Here is a 24,881-nt window from a genome sequence, read left to right as displayed (position 1 = left end):
CACATCTGTGGGATATAAAGTCATATGTTCAAGAAAGACATTAACATTAGAAATAGTCACAATTATGAGAAACAAAGTTCCAAATATAAGAAATTAAGTTGCAATTATGAGAAATAAAGTCACAAACATGATTAAGCTGCAGTTATATAGAGATATAAAGTCACAACTGTGAGATATAAAGTTGCAAATGCAAGAAATACTCATAAATGAAAAATAGTCATAATTATAAGATATAAAGTCTCAAATGCAATAATTAAAGTCAAAACAATGAGAAATAGTGACAATTATGAGAAATAAAGATGCAAATATAAGATTAAGTTACAGTCGTGTGATGCAAAAGTCACATTTGGATAAACTGTCACATTGTGAGATATAATTATGTGAAATAGTCACAATGCAATAATTCAAGTGAGAAATAGATAATGAGAAATAAGATGCAAACGTAGGATTAAGTTGCAGTGGTAAGATACAAAGTCACAAATTTTGAAATTGTTACATTGTGAGATATCTTTCAAGTCGCATTGAAAGATAGCAAGTGAAATATAGTTGTAATTATGAGGAAAAAAGTTTAAAATGTAAGAAATTAAGTTGCAAATGGGTGATTGTCCTGATTGTGAGATACAAGTTCACATTTTGAGATATAAAATTGCAGTTACAAGAAATAAAGTACAATTACTTTTTTTTATTTAGTTTTTACTTTGAGGCATAAACGGGCTTCAAAAGCTTGCTGATATGACCTTGAGTGAAGCAATTCTTTCATAATGAACTGTATATTGGTCATAGGTCTTAAACAAATTGTACTTACTGTCCCGTATGACGTCAACCAACTGCTTGCTTGTTTTTTCAGGGATGGGTGACATAGGGATGAACAACATTCAGGAGTTCCTCAAGAGGCCAGCTATAATACTACCATGTTGCATGGCCCCTCTCACCTCCTCCTGTTTCCCGAAGGCATAAAAGTGCAGCAGTAAAAGCGAGACAAATATTTCACTGCTAATAACGGTGACATTCTCATTCCTGAGTTTAGAGTGTACAAACAGAGGGACTTGTGACATTTAGGTTAAAACTCCACAGCTATGAGGAAGAACCTCTCACCTAGCATAAGCAGTCACTCGGAAAGCGACGCAAAGACAACTCAAACATTACCTCATCTGATCCCTGCTGTAAAAACATCCCTACTTCAAAGCGCCCAGGTGTTTTTGGTACTTTTATGTGTGTGCCACACAGAGGAGGGGCTTTGTGTATTATTTTCTTAATCATTCATGCAGAAGTGGCATTACATATTTTTGTGATTTTTGGATGTAGCCAGGCAGGAAGTTGCCTCGATGCCCGGATGACTTTGAACAATTAGTGGACGCAGCAATGCTCAGTCTTGCTTACTCTGTGGCTCGGGAGCTGTGAAGCCAGATACTTATTCAACATTAATCTTTAGAACAGACTAGAGCCAGCCATTCATCATCTCAACTGATGTGATTTCTCTGTTTAGCAGCATGCCACTGTGTGACATCATCAAGCTGTTCACCTGTTGCTGCCAAAATGCTAAACTTCCCTCTCTAATGCAGTTCAGAATGAAGCTCAGTTACAAGAGCAAAACACTACAAAGTACCATGGTATGATTTGTGTTTACCAACTGATGCGATTCTCACTATATATATATAGATAGATATAGATAGATAGACAGACAGACAGACAGACAGATAGACAGACAGACAGACAGACAGACAGATAGATAGATAGATAGATAGATAGATAGATAGATAGATAGATAGACAGACAGACAGACAGACAGACAGATATTGCCAGACAGACAGACAGATAGACAGCGAGACAGACAGACAGATAGACAGACAGATAGATAGATAGATAGATAGATAGATAGATAGATAGATAGATAGATAGATAGATAGATAGATAGACAGACAGACAGACAGACAGACAGACAGACAGACAGATATTGCCAGACAGACAGACAGATAGACAGCGAGACAGACAGACAGATAGATAGATAGATAGATAGATAGATAGATAGATAGATGATAGATAGACAGATAGATAGATAGATAGATAGATAGACAGATAGATAGACAGATAGATAGATAGATAGATAGATAGATAGATAGATAGATAGATAGATAGATAGATAGATTAAAATGGGGGGGGGGGTTAAAATAGAGTCTTTTAATAACATCTAATGATTCTTGTTATAAATATCCTGATGAGATTTTGAATGAATGATATTTTAGTGGGTCTTCTGTTGTGGTTTACTTAGGGAAAAAAAAGTCTAAATTAACTGAGAACTACATTTTGTAAAATGTCAAATACATTTATTTCATTACATAAGTTATTATAAATATGGAAATTAATGTAATGTAGGAATATGATAGCTACGATAGTGAAAATACCAACAAGTACAAAGTTGTTTTGGACATGTACCATGGTGAATTATAGAATTCTTTTAAATAGATAGTTCAGCCAAAAATTTAAAATCTGTCATAATTTACTGACTGTCAAGCTATTACAAACCTGTATGAATGTATGAACACAAAAGTAGATATTTTGAATAATGTGACTAACTGAACAGTAGATGGTCATCATTGACTTAAATAGTATTTCACCACTGTTTAACTGTTAGAGCAAATGATGACAAAATTTTCATTTTTGTGTTTACCCCTTTAAGAATCTTGGAGTATGTGATTAATGGTACAGTTCTTTTTTGCAAGTTAGCTGGTCTACTCTAAATCATGATTAAAATATTTGTAACTTGTTGTGACTTTTTCCCTAGGTAAACAGAAAAGTAAATTAATATATTGACCTCTTAGGGGCAGAACTAGAAGAGAACACAGAGAACAATGATAGCAGAGCTTCGCGTTTACTTTGTGATGCGTTACTGCCACCAAATACCAAACTTTGACACTGTTTTCCCATCAGCGGAACTATATTCCACAGCTCTGATTTCCACATGGACCACTTTAAGCGCGGGACAGATTCTTTGACATTGCTGTAAAGGGGGAGGGACAAAAACAAACATTTACAAAACGTGTTAGAAAGTATCATCACTGATTCCTGCTTTATAGTTACAATAATAGTCCATTATTGTAACTTTAGCGGAATCATGTATCGGCGACCGCTGCAGTCCGCCTTTAGACAGTTACTGAACGCTTCAGCCTCGAGAGCTGTCCTCGGAAAGGTAATTTATGGATACTCAGTTTCCAAAAAGGCAGTAACATCACTTAAGTGGTTTATATTTGGGACCTTTAAAGACTGACAGTATAATGTTATTTGGAGTTATTACATTATTTACATTTTGGACAAGACACCAGGTGACATGATGCATAAATACAGAAAATGGAGAGTTCCAAATATAAATACTTATGTATATATATTTATGCATTTAATATGGTTTATTTATTATGCTTGTGCAAATGCACTTAAGTGCATCTCTTAATTATTATTGTTTTTGTCAGTGCATTGTGCCATAATTCTTTCGAAATTGATTCATATACTAGTCTGTATCTATTGTGTTTTATAACATTTGCATACTTTTAGTCTTCTTGGTCAGTTGGTTTATTAGTCATATTAGGACAGGACCAATTAATGAATAATCAAGAGTTAGAACTGCCTGTTTCTTTCAAACTAGATTGGAAAGCAGTTGTCAGATTTGATATTTTTGCTTCCAGGCCCCTGAACAAGATGTGTGTCAGTCCAGGGCTTTGGTGGCTTGCCGGATAACAGCGGATGCGGGCGTCCCCAATCACTCACAACGCCGAGCCCTTCACAGCACAAGAGAGGTGTGTGGGATGCTTTTTCTGATCCCTTTCCATTCGTCTCTAAGGAATCCCGTCTTAAGTTAGCTAAAGTGAACATTTTTGTTCTCTGAAAACTTTTTTAGGCCAAAGAATTTAAGTTCATTTTATCTAGGTGGAATAATAAAACTAAATACATTAATTTAGACACCGTGGATAAAAAAAATTTTTTTTCACAAAAGTAAAAAAAAATTAAATGTCCAGATACATTACATTGATGGCAATTGTCATAATGCAAAAATTAAAAATAAATAATAATGAAACTGAATCATTTTTTTTTTTTTTTAAACAGTGTTTATTATTTTCTGCAAAAATGTCCTTATATGTTGATTTTATGGCGGAATATGAATATGTTTTCATAATGGTGATCAAAAATCACAAATGGAAGGATGGTAATATGGAAATTATGCTGCCAAACAAATTTAGACTATAAGGTAAGCTAACACTTGACAATTCAGGTAACACTTTGCAATAAGGTCCTGTAGTTAAAATTAGTTCATGCTAAAATTGACAATGAGCAATACATTTGCTACAGTATTTGTTAACATTAGTTAATAAAAAAAAGCAATTGTTCATTGTTAGTTCATTTGAGCTCTGCTTCATTATGTAGAATTAATGGATACAGCTTTTGACTTTAAAAATGTATTTTTAAATGTTGAAATTAGCATTAACTAAGATAATAATAAATGATTATTGTTAGTTCATGTTAACTAATGTAGTTAAGTAAATGGAAATGTACTGTGAAGTGTTGCCTAATTTTAGTTTGTAATAAATTTAAAACTAATATTTTTCTTCAAAACTGATATATTTCTACAAAAATAATTTCATTTCTGATTCTGAAATTCTAAAAGTCAAGTCTTAAGATCTTGAGAAATATATCTTCTCACTTCCTCCCTATACTGTATACCACCCCAAATCATAGCTGTAAAACATAATATTCCTGTGAGAAAACCATTGAGGAAGGTTTTATTGCATCCATAGTGCTGGCTTGAGGGAACATTTTCACTGCAGTGACTTGAGTTGGGTTAAAATGCTATTTATTGTTAAAAAAATAAATAAAACTTTTTAACAAACTTCAAAAGTAACAGCTGATAGATTTGTCATTATAATGGCTATTTGTCGATATTAAAAATCAAAAGCCTTAGAGATCCTTCAAAATACGATTTATCTTGTAACTGAGATTTTTGAGTATTGTATTAGCATGCCTGTGAGTTTGTAACCTGCTTTTTTCAAGATGCACTGTCTGTGTGCAGTATGTCTTCGTGCTTCCACTTTGTTAGGTATCCATGTGTTTATGTCAGCGTTTTCAATAGCTCTAATATCAGATATGTTTCCATATTCTGTTACAAGCTGCTAACTGTTAAAGAGACACCACAGACCACAGATGAAGAGGTGGGGGCCTTCACCAAACTGATTGAGGCCATGGGCTTCACTGGACCCCTCAAATACAACAAATGGGTAAAGAAACAACCTCATCTAGTGTTGCTAAATGATTTTCTTTTAAATAGTGCCCATGTCCTCTATCTGATTCTGATCACAATTTCTCATGAAATTTGATGTGTGAATGTCACAGAACTTACACATGTCGAGTTATATTATTATTCCAGTAATTAGAATATAGTGAGAGTCACCACCATGAGAATTTGGTTGGAAATTTGGTTGTATTATCATGCAAATGTTACAATGGAAAAAAAAAATTGAATAGCCCTTAAAAATCCTTTATTTTTTTTTTTATTTTTTTTTTTTTACCATTTATTTATTTTTATTTAGATATGCAAACATACACTTATTTTTATGGTATATATATAATATTAAAAGACTATTATTATTTATTTATTTTTCATTTTGGGCTGAAATGCAAATATTTTCTCGAGAGTAATGCAGACATCATCAACCAGATTTTTTGCATCTGCAGTTACTGGTACCGTCTTAAGTTGCATTTCCCGCCTCCACACCACAATCAACAGCTCGACTATGAAGTAGACACCGTCACGCTGTGGTGCTGGAATGATGACTTCATCTCATACCGCTACCTGTCTTGTGTTTTCAAAAGCAGAGGCCACACTTTGTGAAATTTGAGATGACCTTCCATGTTAGAGTCATCAGCATCACAGCTGTCTAAAACTTCAGCATGTCTGCTTCATTTTGGGGCACATGTTTGGCTCAGTAGACTGGATGTAAAATGTGAACACTGCGGTGTCGTAGCCAATTTAATCAGTTTCTGCTTTTGATCACACCGGATTGAGTGGCTTTTTGATCATGTGTGCCCCAAATGTCTCTCTTCTCTTGCAGAAAATTAAGATAGCTGCCTTGCGCATGTACACATGCTGTGTAGAAAGAATCAACTATGACGAATTTTTTGAAAGTAAGTATTTTTGGTCCTGAATCTTTTAGTTTTTTACACTCAGACCGTATTATGGCCATGCTCATTTACATTTTTTGAAGAGTCTTAAACACCCCTCACTTTATCTGAAACATTGAAATGTGCGGAAAGGGACCTTTTCAGCAGCACCTGAAAGATTTATGTGGCACTTTACAGCTGTGTTATGTTGTTTTCTTTAGCTGAGGAAAAAACAGGTGTAAACGCTATAGCGGTTTTGGAATCGTAGCCCAAGTTTGCATTGGTTTGGCTACATGTGGTTTCTCGTTCTCCCTTAAGATGTCCTGTACTCCCTCTCTTTCTCCCAGAGTGCTCTCTCCCCGACACGCTCAACTCCTGGTTCTTGGTGGCACAGCTTCACGTTTGGTGAGTTTTGGACACAGTGTTGCGACATTGTGTCATGCAAATTCCAAATCCTCGATTGGTTATTCATGTAAAGCATTGAGTTGATTAATATTCATCTACTAATTGGATTGCAAAAGATGTTTTAATAGACCTATTCATTCTGAAGAGTGCAATGATGCTCTTTGAAATTAAGTAACAACAAATCAACTCTTGCATTGTTTTTCAACAGAGATTGCAATCATTGTGTGTTTGTGGTTTTAAACACTCATTCTGGTTTTAAAACACTTTTTTTTTACTTTTATTTTTTCCTCTGCAATAGTTTGGAAGATTTTGGGAATTTTCTTAATTAAAACTTGATTTTTTTTTTTATTCTACAATTTTAACTAATTTTCAGATTGCAATAATTTATTAATTTTCCCATATCCAGATTGTATTATTTTCTCTATAATTTTTATAATATTAAAAATATTTCTTAATAATTTTGTCATTTTTCCTTTTGAAGATTTTGTTTCAATTTTGTTTAAAAATGTTCCATATCCAGATTTTTTTTGGACTTTCTCTATAATTTTGTGTCATTCTACATTTGTTTAAAATTTTTCCAAAATCAAAAAATGTTATTTTGAAAATATAAATTTCGAATTCAATGTCGACATTACTACAAATGCCATGATGTAATTAAGTATTTAATTAAGACTTCAATAAAATGTGCAGTATGGATGTTGCTACAAATCTCATTGAAGTATTTAAATAATACTTCAGTCAAATTTTTAATCAAATATGGATTTTGCTACAAATGTCATTGAAATATTTAATTCATTTTTTTAAAATCCATCATCATCCTCAGTAATGTAAGCTATGTTGATGCACAGATGATCAGGATTGGCTGACCTTATGAAAAACGAGTGAATATGTGATAGCGTCAGAATGAGACTTATGATTAATGGTGATGGTTTGGTGCCAACGCTCTGTACACTTCCAGCTAAAGGCACATATTGTTTGCGTGTGCAGCCAAGCGTCCACATGATGATTTACTGTGTTTGTGCAGAGAAACATGGACTGGGAAAACTCGGTCTGGACTCGGTCAAACTCACCAGTAGTTAATTCATACATACACACACCCTCACACCTTATCACTTACAGTATTCATAAAGGAGTAGTTTGCAAATGTTAAAATGGAGGCAAAACAATGTGAGTCCATGCGACAGTATCTGTGCCATAGAAAATGTTTGTAAAAATGAGTTTCTATGGTAATCAGCAGCAGGCTACAGATGCTGAGTGTGTTGTCTAGCTGATCTCTTAAGTTTGCTGGTTACACAGATCCTGACAGAGCATAGCGTAACACAGTCTTGAGTCAGCGTTCTGCTCTCCTTGGTTCTGACAGGATGTGTCTGGTCCGGATGCGGCAGGAAGGCAGAGCTGGGAAGTACATGTGCCGTTACATTGTCCACTCCATGTGGGAGGACGTGGAGCAGAGGAGCAAGATTATGGGAGTAAGTAGATGTGTCTTTGATTCAACTGCCTCTTTTGAAAATCCTTGCCATTAGTATTTTGTGCTTTTTGTGTTTTGCCTTTCACAATATTGATAGTCTGTCATCTGTCTGTTTGCTGTTTGGCCATTTTGAGATCATTGCTGACTGATAACAATGCTTGCTTGACCAGTAAACAAAATGTCAATTTAGAGCTCAAGCATTTTAATGTATTTTAATATATTTTTAGACCCAAGCCCACTAATAAGGAACCCAACCCGTGTCTGAGGCACTCGACAAAGATTTAGACACGAACCCGGTCAGATTCTCAGTCTCAGGTCAAACCTCAGGTTTTCAGATCCAAGTGGGCCCATGAAGACCTCTACTGCAGGGTCTGTTAAAAAAAAAAAAAAAAAAAAGATTGTTTCTGTCACTGCCCCGATGACAGTAAAAGAATGCAATTAAATAATTTTTCCATAGATTTTTTTTTTCTTGATAAGGAGTTTGTATGATGAAGTTCACCTGTGTGAACATGAGGAGAACTGACTTCATACATCCACTAAAAATCACCAAAACACCATCTAATAAAAAAAATAAATAAATAAAAAATGACAAAGAAATATTTGTGAAGAGAAAAGATCCTGCGTCATTTGTTTCTAGATGCCGGGTTTGATATATCATGACATTCAGACATTTTTACATGTTCAGATACTGTTTGAGATCAGAGCCTCATGAATCTAGTACTAAGTACTTTCTGCTTTTTATACAACAGATAGCTTCTCCGCCAAATGTTGTAGCATGACTGATGATCAGGTCTGTTGTTTGGATATGTTGAAAGATGGTGAAATACACTAAAATACTGCCTAACACACACACTCAGGTCTTAGGATGTAATTACTATGCTCTACAGACTGTGGAGGCATTTGGAGCCGATCGCTGTCCAGCAGAGTAGCAAAAGGTGTTTAAATCTCTTCGAGGTCAGTAAAGATGACATGCTTCTGCTGTGCAGAGAGTGCACATATATATATATATATATGTGTGTGTGTGTGTGTTTGAGAGGAAGCCAACGTAAGGCGCCTTAGGGGAACTGCTGTCAGAAAGGGTGGGAATAAGACTTCAGCCCAGCTGTGAAAACAGAAATCTCTCTCTTTCCCCACACTTCTCTCTTTTTTTTGACATCCCCCATCTCTCCTACCTTCCATCTTAATCTTAATAGTAGGACTGAATTCGTATTGCTTTAAAGAGCTAGCGCAACTCGGTCCAGATCTGTGCATGTCAAATATATATAATGCATAACATATAGTAGTGGCCTAGATCATGTATTGCATAACGCTGTGAACTCGTTAACATGAACCAGATCAAACCAGCGGCGGCTAATCAGTCACCGCGACCTTATGGATATGCTAGAGCATGCGAAGGCTGGACATGAGCCAGCCGCCGACGGATTTCTTTTGACTGTAAGTTAGAGTATTAGCAGTTTTGAGTTGTCGAATATTTTATTTACGTTTTATGACTTAGAATAGAGAGAGCTTTGTTCTCTGAGAGAGATCTAAACGAAAACCTTAAAAGTTTCTGGTAAACAAGCTGTTAGATAGTTAGAAAAATAAAATCCTTGTAAAAATAAAAAAAAGACTTACTGTTTGTAGCCATGCATGTTCAAATGGACATTTGACTGTTTGAATTACTTTAATAATTATACTATTAAGCACTGTTTCTAAACCCAGACATGTTCATAAGTTTTCACTTTATTATTTATTTATTTATTACATTTTTATAGTATTTTTTATTTATTCAGTTATTTTTTGTAGTGTCCTGACATGAGCATAGTGTTTTTTTTAAGATGCTGTTTAAACTTAAAAATAGTGTAACTTCTATTAAATGTCTTAAAACCCCTGCATTCTTCTCTATTCTGGTGCGCTCCATCTACTGTAACTTCTTTGAACACATTAGAAAAATTTTAATTCTGAAATAATATTGAAAAAAAAATACAATTCTAATTAATTGACTACATGCCCAGGCAACTAAGTAACAAGTTGATTTTGAAAATATGCAGTTGATGCAGTGTGATACAATATGTACATGCATCTATATGTATAACTTCTTGTCCATCTGTGAAACTGTCAGCCTGTAAAGTCTGTTTGTCTTAAAGCAGTGTTTCCCAACCCTGGTCCTGGTGTGCCAGAAGTACACTGCATATTTTGTACGTCTCCCTAATCAAACACACCTGATTCAACTCATCAGCTCTTTAGTAGCGACTCCAAGACCTGAAATGGATGTGTCAGATTAGGGAGACATCCAAAACGCGTACCATTAGGGGTTTGAGACGCACGTTTTATAGCAATAGTTCATGAAATATGAAAATTCTCATCATTTATGTCATTCCAAACATGCATGACTATAATTCTTCTGTGGAACACAAAAGTAAAGATGTTTTTATTGGTGTGCTGGTTGGATTCTCCCTACAGTTACATTGAATTTTCACTGGGGACTGAAGTTTAAGTATCAAGAATGATATAAAAGCACAATGAAAGAACCATAAAGTAGAAATGAGGGTGAGTAGGTTTGACAGTTGACATTAACCTGGGTTTAGTATAGTGTGAAAAGACTTTTTAATGTGATTGACCTCCCTTCCCATTTTACTGAGTAAGAAGCCTTAATGAGACTTGTGTGAGAGAAAGACGGTGAGCACTGGAGTAAAATAAGTGCACTTAAAAACACTTTAAATGTCCGCATTTGTGTGTGTGTATTTAATGAACTCAGCACCTCTCTTGTGCCACGCTGTGCAATGACTATTTCCATAATGTCACTTTTCCCCCTCTCCCAGAGCCCATAAATCAAAAATCTCCATTTTCTCACGAGGACTTTTAATATAATCCTGTCGTTTTTCAGGTGCTCTGTTCAGCCAGTAAGATTTTACAAGCTTATTATCAATTTAACATTGGAATTGCAGTGAGTATATTAATAATAAGCCTAAAATTTAAGGCCAGATGAAAATTGGGCTCCTAAAGTTGCCCCCTAGCTAGGAATGTCAAACTAATTTTGTGTCATGTTTTGTTTTTTGGTTAAACCTCGGTGCACCCATGTAGAGTCCATAAATATGTTGTTCTGGTTCATGGCATAAATGATTTATAGGTAAAATGAAAAGAAGCGTGTGGAATGTATTAATAGCTCATCGGCATCCTTTAGATTTCATATACATACAAACTTGGTTATTAGAGAATATTAATAGCAATACTAACAGGAAAAAGAGAGGACCACCCCAAAATAAATTATTATTGTTATTATTTCTAACAAGGTTGTGTGACCAAGATAAAAGAATCACCCCCCTTTAAAATAATCACATTTTGTTGCTTTGCAGCCTGAAATAAAGACAGGATTTTAGTTTTATTTAGCTGTATTTACTCAGTGCAGCTTATAACATCCAAGTGAAAGATATAACAGCAACATGTCAGAAAAAATATATATATTTAAAAAAAAAAACAGAATCACTGAGTTGGAAAAAGGATCACCCCATTGTATCTGTATTTTGTTGAACAACCTTTTGCTTTAATTACAGCCTTCAGTCTGTAGGGATTTGTCTCTACTAACTTTGCTCATCTAGATGTTTCAATATTTGCTCACTCTTCTTTGCAGAACTGTTCAAGTTCAGTTAAATTTGATTGTGAACTCGCCATGTGCCCCTGTTACTCTGTTCCACTATTACCCCCTGTCTGGCGCCCCTGGTGTTGATGCCAGATAACTCAATTTTACTCTCATCTGCCTTAAAATCTTCAAGGTGTGTTTTGGCAAAGCTCAGTCGTGACTGCACAATGAACACTCTTTGTCATAAATTCCTGCAGCTGCTTCAGAGTTGACCAGTTTCCTCCTGGATCCAGTTTGGAGCCACGTCCTGATCCAGTGAGGGTCAGTTGTATCAAATACCTTCCACTTCTTAATAAGAAGACTTTAGCCTTCACTGTGCTTCTAGACATTGATAAAGACTCCATCTCCTGACTTGTGCCTGTCCACAACTCCTTATGGGCTATTGTAGTCCATGGATTTTTATTTTCTTTTTAATATATGTATTTTTTTTAATAAAATGAACTGACATTTTCAAATGACATAATTTTCTCCTATTGGTCCATTTATGTATATATTACTATAGTTGCAATTGGCTCATAAACGAACGCTCAAATAAACATGCTCAGTCATCAATGGCCAACTCTCCTGATCAGAACTTATTCATATATTATATAAAATAAAATGTGTGTGAAATGGAAAATCCGTTTGACTTTTGACTTGTCACTTTGCTTAGCAGCTCGCTTTCATCATGTGTATGAAGTTGCCCTCAGTTTTTCGGAGCATGTATGTTGGTTCGACATGATTTTGAATGAGATGTGAGTGAGGTCATGACGTGGTGCACATTTTGGCTGCCGGTACTTTTGGGACCAAAGATATTTGACCTCTGTCCTGGCAGCGGCCATCGAGTGGTACCGTAGAAAAGTTACCTCATTTTCCATCACTGTCTTTCTTTCTCTTGTAGGTTCTCCTGCAGAGAAAATTTGCCAACAAATTGTTTTTGTGTATTTTTGGTTCTAGAGTTTTAAAATTAAATTAAAAGCTTATTAAATTAAAAGCTTAAGACTTTAACTGTAGCTTAACATGTGCTAACCAAGCATCATTTTCTTGATTACTTAGTTGCTTATTCAGCAACTACTTGCCAGTTTAGCTCTGCCCACTTGAAATCTCATTAGCCTATTATTCTGCTTCACATAACTGCATATTAAACATCAAATATGTTCTTACTGGCTCTTTGTGTGTCACATTTTGCAGCCATTTCATATCATTTCAATATGCCAAAACAAATTACTGTTTGTTTATTCAGTTATTTTGATCCTTTTATTAGTGCTTTGTTTAGAGATATTATGCCTAAACAAATAAAATATTCATAGATTGTTAGATTTACTATTTACTTAGACTAGCAGCGATTAATTTGGCAAAATAATTCAGTTCAGACAGAAAAAAAGTTTTCAGTTTTGAAATTTCTATTTATTTATTTATTTATTTATTTGTATTTACATTTATTTTTTATTTTAATAAATTTTTCTTAAAAAAGAATCAAGGAAAGTTTGTGTGATATTGAATGTTCAGGGTTATTCCATTATCACTTCATTATGTAGTAACTTAAGGGGACAGTTTGCTAAAAATGAAAATCTTCTTATTTATTTACTAACCCTAATGTTGTTTCAAGCTTTCTTCTGTGAAAACATTTAGAAAAATGTCTCAGAGTTTGTTTTATCCATGCAATGAAATAAAATGAGTCCAGTGTTGTTTGGACCCCAGCTTTATTCAAAATATCTTCTTTTATGTTCCACAGAAAGTCAAACAGGTTTGGAATGACATGAGGTGAATAAACGATGACAGAATTGTCATTTTGGTTGAAATATCTCTCTAATTTACTACATAATGAAGTGTACATAATGGAATAACCCTTAATATAAACAGCTTGTATTCACCGGGAACAGCAGCGCTGTGAAGACAGGCACATGTGTGCACACTTTGACCTGATGTGGAAGTCTGTTTTCACAGGTCAGAAGTGAGGAGGTATTTCCCTTTGTGCCCGGCCCCGAACACGATATTTTTTAAGCTGTGAAAAATTGCATGTAAACGGAGTGTAATCAGCACGTCTGGCAGGTCCGTAACAGGTCCGTCCCGTCGGATCGGGATACAGTTACAGTGCTGGAAATGAAAGGACCCCCACTCACTCAATCCTCACCACGGTTAGGTAACTTTGCCTAATTGTGCTAAAATACTTGTCATTTGTGCGATGTTAGACCAGCGCCCCTTTGAACTTAACCTCTACACACACACACGAGTGTGCCGAAGCGTGTGTGTGATTCTGGAGTTTTTCTAAGCCGTAGTAATAACAGTGAAGTGAGATATAACACTAATTTGGCGGGATAGGAGCGAGATTCTGCCTCTCAAGCAGTTTTGGTCCCTCGGCCTGATTAGTGCGAGGGATTAAATATCCCAGCCTGGTTTTACAGACCTGCGTCACAACACGGGAAAGGAGGATGAAGGGAAGAAGATGGATGAACGGGAGGGGAGATCAAGGTGGACACAGGGAGGGAAAAATGAAAGATGGGAAGCAAATGAAAGGAGAAAAGAAATGTAGTCAAGTATGTAAACACCAATGCTAGTGTGTACATGCTTGTTCTTGCATTACTGTAGTGTTTACAAACATATTTACTAAAGCGTTATGATCCATTCACCTAAAAATAGTGCTAGAAGTTGTTTCTCAAAAGCATCAATTTTCTTATTCTGAGGCATTGGAAATCTGAAGTCTTTAGATTTATTCGGGTGATTTGAATCTTTTGAGTCTGTTCAGCAAAAAGACTTGGTTTGTCTTGCTCATTTAGGGCTTAAAAGAATATTAATATTCAGAAATATCTGTTTGACTTCACTGACACTTTTGGATGAGAACTATGACACTGTTGTCATCTGTAGAGCTGCTTTATAACTGAGCTGAGTTTGTTTAATAATTGATTATTATTATACATAAATTGAGCTGAATAACTACACCATTGCCTGCTGTAGAGCTGCTTATAGCTGAATCGTATTTGTTTTATAATTGATTTACATGAATTGAATCAACATTCAACTAAATTGAACTGAATAATGACATTATTGTCTTCTGTAGATATGATTAACAGCTGAGATTGAAGTTGTTTCATAATTGATACATTTGCAAAATTGGCAGGAACTGAAATGAATCGACATCGAACTAAATAGAGCTAAATAATAACACAATTTTCTTCTATAAAGCTGCCTAATAGCTAAAATTGAAGTCATTTTATAATTGAAATTTGCAACATTGACACACATTGCACTGAACAGAATCAACATTGAACTGAATTGAGCTGAATAAAAACACTGTTGCCTTCTGTTGAGCTGCTTATCGCTGAAATTAATTTTTCATAATTTATTAACTTAGAAATCATTACACAATTGAAACAAACTGAAACAAACAAACATACAACAATCAATTAGCTAAAAAAGACACTATTGTCTTCTGTAGAGATTTTTATCAGTTGAAATTGAAGTAATTTCATAATTGATAAATTCTGACACATCCAAAGTTATTGTATTGAATTGAATCAACACTGAACTAAACTGAGCTGAATAATGACACTTGAACTGAATTGTTCACTGATTCATTTGTTGACCAGTAGTTGGAGACTGGTGAGTGTCCTTTTGAGTATTTCAGCGAATATTTGAATCATTCACTCAAAAGGATCTGTTCAAAAGGAGTCATTTGAAGCAATCGACTCAGATTTGTTCATCTGAATCAATCGATTTGTAGCGTTTTCTGAAAGCGAAAGAGAATTGCTCAGAATGGACGTTCACACACGTGTGTCGAATGTTTCTGGCTGTGGGCAGGGAACTCAAAGGAGAGCGAGCGTGCAGAGAAGAAGGGGTGGGTAGAAGAGTTAAAGCACAGCCAGATGAGATTGATTATTTGCAGGTCTGCGTAATTATGCACAGGTGCTTTTCTGCCCCGTGCACACATGAGCACACACACGCTGTGTCCCGACACAATCGAAGCATGCAGAAAACCCGACATAGAAGACTTAAGAACAAACACACTTGTTTTGAATATGTATGTGTGTTTAGATTCATATGTGAAGCACCTGGACAGGCCTCTCATGTCAGATCCAGTCCTGCTTTTGTTTTCTGAGTTAAGATTGTTGCATTATCGTCCACATGCTAGATATATAATGCCAAGGACTATTCCAGCTCTGACTGAATGCATAACTGTGATCTCAGTATTAGGCAGAGGCTCAAATAGATCCATCACCTAATAGCTTCTAAATGATGCTTTACAAATGAAAAGTCACGCTGTGAGAATCTGAGAATCTCCTCACTTTTTTCCCCCTTTTTGCTCATGGTATGACATTTCTGTAATTTACATGATCCAAAATGATCTGTTAATGGCAAAGTTTTGATGATTTTATTATTTTATATATATTTCTGATCTGTCACTAGTTATGGCAAATTGGTGCGAGTATTATGTTTTGTTGTGTTTTAATTCTAAATGATGACAAAAAAAAGTAACTTTCTTTGGTATGATATGATTGTAATTTTCAATGGCTGAGTTTAGGATCTAAAGTGATCTGTTTATGGCTATTTTTTTATTTTTGGTGTAAATATTGTATTTTACTTCATGATGCTTTAACAATAAACAAAAGTCACAGAGAAGAATATTTATTTTTTGCTTAAGATATGATATTACTGTACTTTTCAGTAGCTGGTTTCAGGGTAAAAAAAAAGATCTGTTAGTAGCTTAATTAAATAACTAATACATTTTAGTAAATTTTATTTTCATTATTATATTTTTTATTTAATTTTTAGTTTTAGTTTAGTTCAGTTTTTCAAATAGTTCCCTTTTTTAGTTTAGTTTTATTATTATTTTAAGTTTATTTATTTTTTTATCTAAGTTTATTTTTTATTTTTGATATTGAGATATTGTACAACACCAATAATATCAAGGCAGAAAATTGTGAATTATGATTAATTGGCCTGACCAGTGTTTCAGTATGTCACTAGTTAGGGTAAAGTTGTCTGAATATTGTATTGCATTTCATTATTTCTCGTTATCTTTTTCATAGATTGATGCCATTCAAAGAAAGGAGAGCATGAAGGTGATGACGGAGACATTCTACGCTGCACTTTTTGGTTATGATGAGGTAAGCGTTTAAGCCCAAAGTTGTTGAGTATTATCAGTACTAGTTTTGCATATCATAACTGTCAATCAAGAACTGTCAGGAGATAACAGTGAGTTTGGTGTTTCTGTAAACGCATCTCATGTGTCTCTTCTGTATGTTTTAGGGAATACTGTCAGACGATTGCGTTCTTGCGGCGGCAGTCTGGAGAAACATGTTTAACAGACAGTGTGAAGACCCCAGACAGCTTGAGCTGATGGTCGAATACGTCCGCAAACAGGTCAGTGTGTGTTTTGCGTCTCGTGTGTGTGTGTGTTTGGACAGAAGCCAGTCCTGTGCAAACAGAAACATGTGTATATTACTGTACAGCTCGACTTCCTCACACACATAAACACATCGGAGTGCTGCACGTCACTCAGATCAACTGGCACTGTGTTTAACAAGCAAACGCCCCCATCTCCATCCCATAATGTCACATTCATTGGGTTCAGCATTTACTGTGTGTTGGTGGAGAGCTTTCCCTTCCCTTACATGAGCCCCTCTTCAGCTTCAGTGATATGAATGCTAGAGCTGCACAATTAAATTGATAACATAATCGAGATTATAATTACCACTGCTGGGATTTAATTGTAAAAAGTGTCATTTGCAGCAATTCATTTTGGTCTACCGTTCACAGTTTGTTTTTTGGTGCACAGTTAATCGTATTAAAATTATGGCTGAGAGCTGGTACAGATTTCCGGATTCAGATTCATATATCTTGATTTGATTCTAAATTGATTAGTTTTCCATTCATTTGGGTATATTTCAGTTTTAATGTCCAAGTTACTCTGCAAACTATACACAAAGTTACATTGCTGTTCAAGTTTTTAAATGAAATGAATACTTTTATTCAGCAAGGATGCGTAGCATCTATCAAATGTAACAGTAAAGATATTAGTAATGTTACAAAAAAATTCAATTTCAAATAAATGTTGTTTAACATTCTGTTCATCAAATCTAATATTTCACAATTTGAATGTTTTACTATATTTTTGATCTAGTAAATGCAGTCTTAGTGAGCCTTTCTTTCAAAAACAAACAAAAAAAAAATCTTTTTGAGCAGTAGTGTATTTAATTGCATCAGATTGCACCGTATTTGTCAAAATGATTTTTTTGACCATATCATGCAGCTCTACCTCTGGCTCTCACATTGTGAAACACACATCCTAACAATTACTAGTTCTAAATCCTTTGTAATTCAGGTGTTGGCAAAGTTTATACAGTTTTCTGATTCTACCACGTCAAATAATGATTCATAAGCATAATCTGGCATGAATCTTTGAGAGATTCCTCCAGCGCACATCTTACCCTCTGGCTGGAGTGGCGTGACACGGACGTAAACACAAACAGGAACTGTTGATCTGCCAGTGTTTTCAGGCATGTGAGTGTCAGTGATTTTGCTAAAAATAGGCTTTTCCACCAAGACTTGAGTTCTTGACCTGAAAGAGCAGATTGAACTGTTCTGGTTGTTTAGGGGGAAAACTGTGTTTTAGATTCAGATGTTTCTTGGGTAAAAAATTTACAAGATTCAGTGTACAGGTAGTTAATGTATTAGGTATCATGAACTAACAGGGAGCAACTTTGTTTTCTACAGCCTTTATAAATCAAGGTTAATGTTTGTTTATAAATATACACATTAGGGCTGTGCAAAAAATCGAATGCGATTTTCATGCGCATCTCATCAGTAAAGATGCTCCTGTAATTAGTAGTATATCTCCAGCATGAGCGTTAAGATCAGGGTTGCCAGGTTTTCACAACAAATCCTGCCCAGTTGCTTCTCAAAACTAGCCCAAAACTAGCCCAATTGTGTTTCCAGGAGGTTCCCCGATAAAAATTGCATCCCGGGGTTAAAATATATGTTTTTTTTTGGCAGGGTTGCCTTGGTAAAATTTGCATTTTAGGGCTAAATATCATGTTATTGGTATTGGGGTCACTTCAACCTGTGGACTTCAACTGGTTCAGGTGGAGCGGCATTTACTACACAGAGCCGTAGTCCACCGACAAGCTACACAAAATCGACAAAGAATCGCCTGCGATTTTAAAATCGATTTTGTGTAGCTTGTCGGTGGACTACGGCTCTGTGTAGTAAATGCCAACCAGTGTTGCCAAGTCTGTGATTGTTTTTCATGTTCGTGGGTTGAAGCGACCCCAATACCAATAACGTGATATTTAGCCCCTAAAATGCGAATTTTACCAAGACAACCCTGCCAAAAAACGTGTATTTTATCCCCGGTGTGCAATTTTTATCGGGGAACCTCCTGGAAACACGATTGGGCTAGTTTTGGACTAGTTTTGAGAAACAACTGGGCAGGATTTGTTGTGAAAACCTGGCAACCCTGATCTTAACGCATGTGATGGAGATATACTACTAATTACAGGAGCGTCTTTACTGGTGAGATGCGCATGAAAATCGCATTTGATTTTTTGCACAGCCCTAATACACATTATACAAGTATATATACTGTATGTATATGTGTTTCCTTTTTGCTCAAGGTATGACATGATTGTACTTTTTAGTGTCTGGTTTCAGGGTCCAAAATTATCTGTTAATGACTAATTTAATGTCTAATGTTTATTATATATTTATTTATTCATTTATTTTTTACCTATTATATATATAGATTGACATATTTATTTTTTAATATTTTAATATTTAAGTTTTTTTATGTTATTTTTATTTGATTTTGTTCTTTTGACAATGCGTTTTAATAATTTATTTATTTATTTCAAATGTTTTTATGTTTCTTGTTTTATTTTATTATATTTTGGGAATTATTTAATTTTGTGGGGAAAAAAAACTATTTTCATGAAATTTTTAATGATTGTTCATTTTTAGTTCATAGATTCTAATATTGAATGCACAGGGTTTTTTTTTCATAGTGGTATAGCACATGATTACAATAACCTACTACTGTCATAGTTGGTGGTAAGTGCTTTGTTATTATTTATTTTATTTATTCATTTATTTGACAAATTGGCCTATAGTAAACAGGATATTGTAATGTCTGATGTCCATTATCCCAAAATAAGATCTGACCCATGGTCTGAGTTTATTCTGTTATGACTTGCTGACCGTATGTTGTCTTTTTCTTTTTTCTTTCTTAGTTAGATTTCAAAAGTGTTAAACAGTTATTCATGTTTTCTACTGTATATTATAATGTTTTCATGTCTGATCAACCTTGAGGGTTCACTTTGTGACCTTTTTCCAATGCAGTTATCTATCATTACATGATTATCTGGAACAAAGTTCATCTGAGACCCCATCAAGTGGTCTTCATCATTCAACAAAGCACACAATGATGGTTCTCCATCACTGCTGAGGCCATGAGCTCATTACAGGTGCGGGGCAGGAATTTATTAAAAAAGAGTGTGTTTGTGCGAGGTGTGCGTTATACACAGCAGTGTCGTGCCTGCAGGAATTCTGAGAAAAGAAAGAAAAACAACAAATAAGCGTCATCCATTGGCCCCCGAGCGTCAGTGGGCCTGCTTAACTCTGGGTGGAGCGAGAGGCAGAAGGAGAGCTGGAGCGAGTGAGAAGGTGGAAAGAAAAGAAAACAGTCACAGGTGCAGCACATGAAGCATGGCAGCGACTGATGACAGCGCAGAGAGGGACACGTCGCCATGGCTACAGCGGCCTCTCCTGATGAAGTCACACGGTGCAGTGCGTGTGTGTGCTCGCATGTGCACCAGTGCTTGACTGCATCGTTATTCAACGCTAATTGCTCTCAACAAACACCCGCTAGCTCTGACATCATTGTGTGTGTGTGTGTGTGTGTGTGTGTGTTTGACTTCGTTTTTAAACTCCTGCAGCATTAAGAATGCTCCACTGGCTCATTTAAAGTGTGACAACCTTTTTCCGAGCTGAGATGTGAGTTTGAGGTTGGAAATGAAACGGGCGGCATGATATTTAACCCAAATAAGCAAATTTGCTCAACCCCATGTCATTCCAACCCCCTGTTACTTCTTTTATTCTGTGAAATACAAAAGTAGATGGTTTGAAAAATCTTCCTCTCATTTTACATACATATATAGTAAAAATATAGTGACCAGGGCCTGTCGACCTTCAAAATTGACTATAAAGCACCATAAAATATTCAGTGGGGTCATACATTTCCATTCAGAAGTTTGGAGTTGGTAAAATTTTTTAAATGTTTTTGAAGGAAGTCTCTTCTGCTCACCTTTTTTATTTGAATGTATTTTAGCATGTAATTAATTCCTGTGATGCAAAGCTGAATTTTCAGCATCATTACTCTGGTCTTCAGTGTCACATGATCCTTCAGAAATCATTCTAATATGCTGATGTGCTGCTCAAGAAACATTTATTATTATTATCAATATTGAAAACAGTTTGCTGCTTCATATTTTGTGGAAACCATACATTGCTTTTTTCAGGAATGTTTGATGAAAGGGCAAAAGAACAGCATTCATTTGAAATCGAAATATTTTGTAACATTTTAAATGTCTTTACTGTGACTTTTGATCAGTTTAATGCACTCCTTGCTAAAAAAAAAAAAAAAAAAAAAAAGCACTTTTGAACAGCAGTGTATATCTATGCATTTAGCAGAGGGTTTAAGCATGAATCCACGCTAAAACTGTCTGTGGTCGAGTTTTCATCAGTTTGTAATTAGTTCCCGGGACACTGCTCTGGTCCTGCATTCATTAGCACAGCTGTCTTCACTGTAGTCCAGTTTGATGTAGTTTGCCTGTTTTAAACAGTAGGAGGTCTTTTTACAGCACTGTTATAGAAGTGATGTGAATTGAGCTCGCGGTGAGGTTCAGCCTCTGCATTTGGATCACACTTGTATTTCATGAATTTATTGTTTTAGGATTGACGGGGGAAATTGACACATTTTTCTCTATAGTGAACTGTTATTGGTTTTGTTTTGTGTCCCCTGCATTACTTTGTATCTGAAAGTCTTGGCAACAAAAAAGCTATTGAACATTTTCATTGTTATTTCCCAGGGAAATAGATACACATGCACACTTGTGGCAAGTTTTCACAATGGGAAGCTGCCATTTATTGCCACAGATTTGATAATACTTTTTGAAATTTTAAGCATTACATAAAGTACAAAAAGTCCTCTTCCAAAGCATAAATGTATTGGAATGCATTTTAAAATCTTTTAATGGGTTTTCAGTGCAATTTAAATCATAAAGCAATTATGAAATCACAAAATTGGTCATGAAACGGCAAATATGTAAAACATCAAAACATTGTCTTACCAACAAGTTATTTTAGTATCATTGAGAGACTGTTATAGTTTTTATTAATATTTTGAATTATTTTAAATTTTTATATTTTTCATTTTAATTGTAATTTTGTTGTGTTTTTTGTTATTTTAGCAGGTCATATATATATTAGTCGTCTTATTTTTAATTTTTTTTTAATCTTTTAGTTTTTGTTTTATTTCAAGTAAAGCGTTTGTTTATTTTAGTTTTTTTTTAGTTGATTTTGTTATTAATTATAATAAATCCTACTTGACAACTTGCTCCAACCTGACATTTCTGAAAAAAATAGCCTTTGTCCAGAGAACATAGTTCAACTTTTTGGTCAGAATATGCTTTCATTGTATAGCAGCCAGCCCCAGTCTCTCCTGCAGCTGATAGGGATGTTCTTTACTTCACACAGATGCAGTTCATCGATGCTCTGGATGGGGAGGACCTGCTTTTAACAGGAGAAGTGAAATGGCGCCCCCTGGTGGAGGAACATGCCCAGAGCATCCTGAAGGTTCCCACCACAACCTACAATGATGCTGGACTCTGAGAGCCATCTCACCTGATTAATCACACCCTCTTCCTTTATCTGACTTTCCTGACTCACTTTCCCCACTGGTTTGTCAGCTCCCCTCGTCAACAAAGTGTTGGGAATACAACAAACGCACGCATACATTTATTCTCACATGTTTTGAGAGTATTAAAGACTCAACAGAATGGTTTTGCACTCTCCTTTTCTAAATATACTTGTATTTATATGTCTTTCCATTAGGCTGCAATGTTGCAATATTTATAGGAATATTTCCTGGCTCTTTCACGGTACCACTCCTCAGCGTTTACAGTGCAAATAGGTTTTTTTTTATTATTATTTCACTCTGTGTGTTGGAGGATAATGTTTCGAGTGTGTGTGAATGTGTATTTTTTATTTGTCAGGGTCATCCACCAATAAAAGCACTTCTCCAGTAACAACCTCTTCTGACTTCTCAGGAATCTCACTCTTTGTGTCTATATCAGTTTCATTACAACTTTCTTTGTCTTGCTGACTGTATTTAGAATGGAATATTTTATCACTTACTGAGTGAAAAAATATAAATATTTAGTAAAATGAAAATTAAGTCTATTTAGAACCATTTTTTGACGTGAGATTTCTGTAGTTTGTTTACATAACTAACATTTTACTTTTTAATTCCTATTATTCTTAATTATAATTCTCTTTACTGTGGTATAAATAGAATTTTGTAATGTAGTAAAAAAAAACCTGCAACATTATTATTTTTAATAAATTAATGGCAATAAAAAAATATACCAAGCAATTTTAATATATGTAATAGCTAGCATATAAAATGTAATTGTCATTTTTTACCTTATAGTAATGACACTTTTTGGGATTATGGTGATGAGAATTTGTTAGGAAAAAATGCTTAATTACCATGAAATTAATGCCACAATGAAATAATAATAATGATAATAACTAAAAATAGACTTCCTTCTCTTTAAACAAATTATAATTTCCTCAATTTTTCCTTTTTATTTTTCAGTGAAATCCAGGTATCATCATAGAAGAAATTATATATTATATAATTTCTTCTTTCTAATTTCTTTATAATGCACATATATATTAAAGGAATGATTTTATGCTTCATGGTAATGAGGAAAATATGTCTAATTATGTAATTAATGAATATAATGTCACAATGCAATAATAATGACAATGATTAATTTTCTTTATACAAATTAGAATCTTTTCATTTTTTTCTGTAGATTTTTGGGTGAAATTTAGTTATTAGAAATACATTCAGAAATTCATTACAATGGCATGCCGTTTATTACCACAGAAATCTTTAGAAAGAAATGTATTAATGAGAAGAGTTGACTACTGAAACCGATGACATACCAGCTTGTCACTGCATTTACACTAATGCATTCAACAGTAGAATTCCTGTCATGTGAAGATAGTAAATATGGTTTAGCTTTAGCATATGTGTAATATCATACTAGTGAAGCTACTCTCAGGAATTACATCAATAATGCCTATAACCATATTCCCATCACTAAAGGGGTCATTTAGACACTTCACAACTCAAATATCATTCATGTTTGTACACTATAAAAAAATTAATCTAAGTATTTAAATAAATATGAGATGCATATTTCCTCTTAAGAATTTCTTGCCGGGATATTATTTTAAATAGTGCTAGTCATGTAATTTGAGATTAATCTTTTTGAGACAACAGGGGGCGCTCAAATTTACCAGAAAAGAATTGAAAAGGCTTCTGTGCTTTAGTGATCCGTGTACAAAACACTCTTCAGCTGTTCAGTGTTAAGTTTGTTAACCTCCTACAGTGTTTGCAGATCTTCAGTAGGTCAGGAGTGTTGACAGGTGAATGTGTCAAGTGTCATGTGCTTCACAAATCCATCATACTTTTATTGTACATTCATTGCAACATCTACCAAAGGTTAGCGCAGACGTTCAGCCTGTTCTGAAATTATTCAGTGGTTTCAGGCTCACAGATTTCAAAGTTCCAGTGAAAATTTCTAACTATTTACAGCTAGCGCTTTGAAGCCAAACCCACCAAACCACACACATCTATCTATCTATCTATCTATCTATCTATCTATCTATCTATCTATCTATCTATCTATCTATCTATCTATCTATCTATCTATCTATCTATCTATCTATCTCTGTCTGTCTGTCTGTCTGTCTATCTATCTATCTATCTATCTATCTCTGTCTATCTATCTATCTATCTGTCTGTCTGTCTGTCTATCTATCTATCTATCTAACCTAGTTTTTGTGTACTGAGCTGAGACCAGCTTTAGTGTTTGCTAACAGGTGATAGCTCTAATTTGTGACTTGGGATCTGTTCATAGATCCGTAGCCTTGCTGACTTCCTTGTGGCTTTTTTGATTTCTTAAACCTGTCCTGGAT

The 24,881-nt window shown here is 34.9% G+C and overlaps 1 protein-coding gene across 1 annotated transcript; it reads left to right on the top strand.

Moving 5' to 3' along the window:
• Positions 1-2,956: 2,956 nt before the first annotated feature.
• On the top strand, positions 2,957-22,920 carry LOC109098934 (ubiquinol-cytochrome-c reductase complex assembly factor 1). Its single transcript, XM_042758935.1, has 9 exons — positions 2,957-3,187; positions 3,678-3,788; positions 5,154-5,261; positions 6,096-6,168; positions 6,492-6,549; positions 7,910-8,018; positions 16,643-16,720; positions 16,863-16,976; positions 22,365-22,920. Exons 1-9 carry the CDS (start codon positions 3,113-3,115, stop codon positions 22,497-22,499), a joined length of 861 nt encoding a protein of 286 aa, XP_042614869.1. The 5' UTR covers positions 2,957-3,112; the 3' UTR covers positions 22,500-22,920.
• The last annotated feature ends 1,961 nt before the right edge of the window (positions 22,921-24,881 follow it).

The sequence above is a fragment of the Cyprinus carpio genome, chromosome A6, assembly GCF_018340385.1.
Source record: "Cyprinus carpio isolate SPL01 chromosome A6, ASM1834038v1, whole genome shotgun sequence".
Lineage (NCBI taxonomy): Eukaryota > Metazoa > Chordata > Actinopteri > Cypriniformes > Cyprinidae > Cyprinus > Cyprinus carpio.
This window is presented reverse-complemented; position numbering and strand designations above follow the sequence as displayed.

Bases quoted from the DNA above. Each gene is read 5' to 3' on its own strand.
- LOC109098934 (XM_042758935.1), top strand. From the start codon at position 3,113: ATGTATCGGCGACCGCTGCAGTCCGCCTTTAGACAGTTACTGAACGCT. The intron at 6,169-6,491 runs GTAAGTATTTTT...TCTTTCTCCCAG, and splicing joins CTATGACGAATTTTTTGAAA to AGTGCTCTCTCCCCGACACG. The intron at 8,019-16,642 runs GTAAGTAGATGT...TCTTTTTCATAG, and splicing joins AGAGGAGCAAGATTATGGGA to ATTGATGCCATTCAAAGAAA.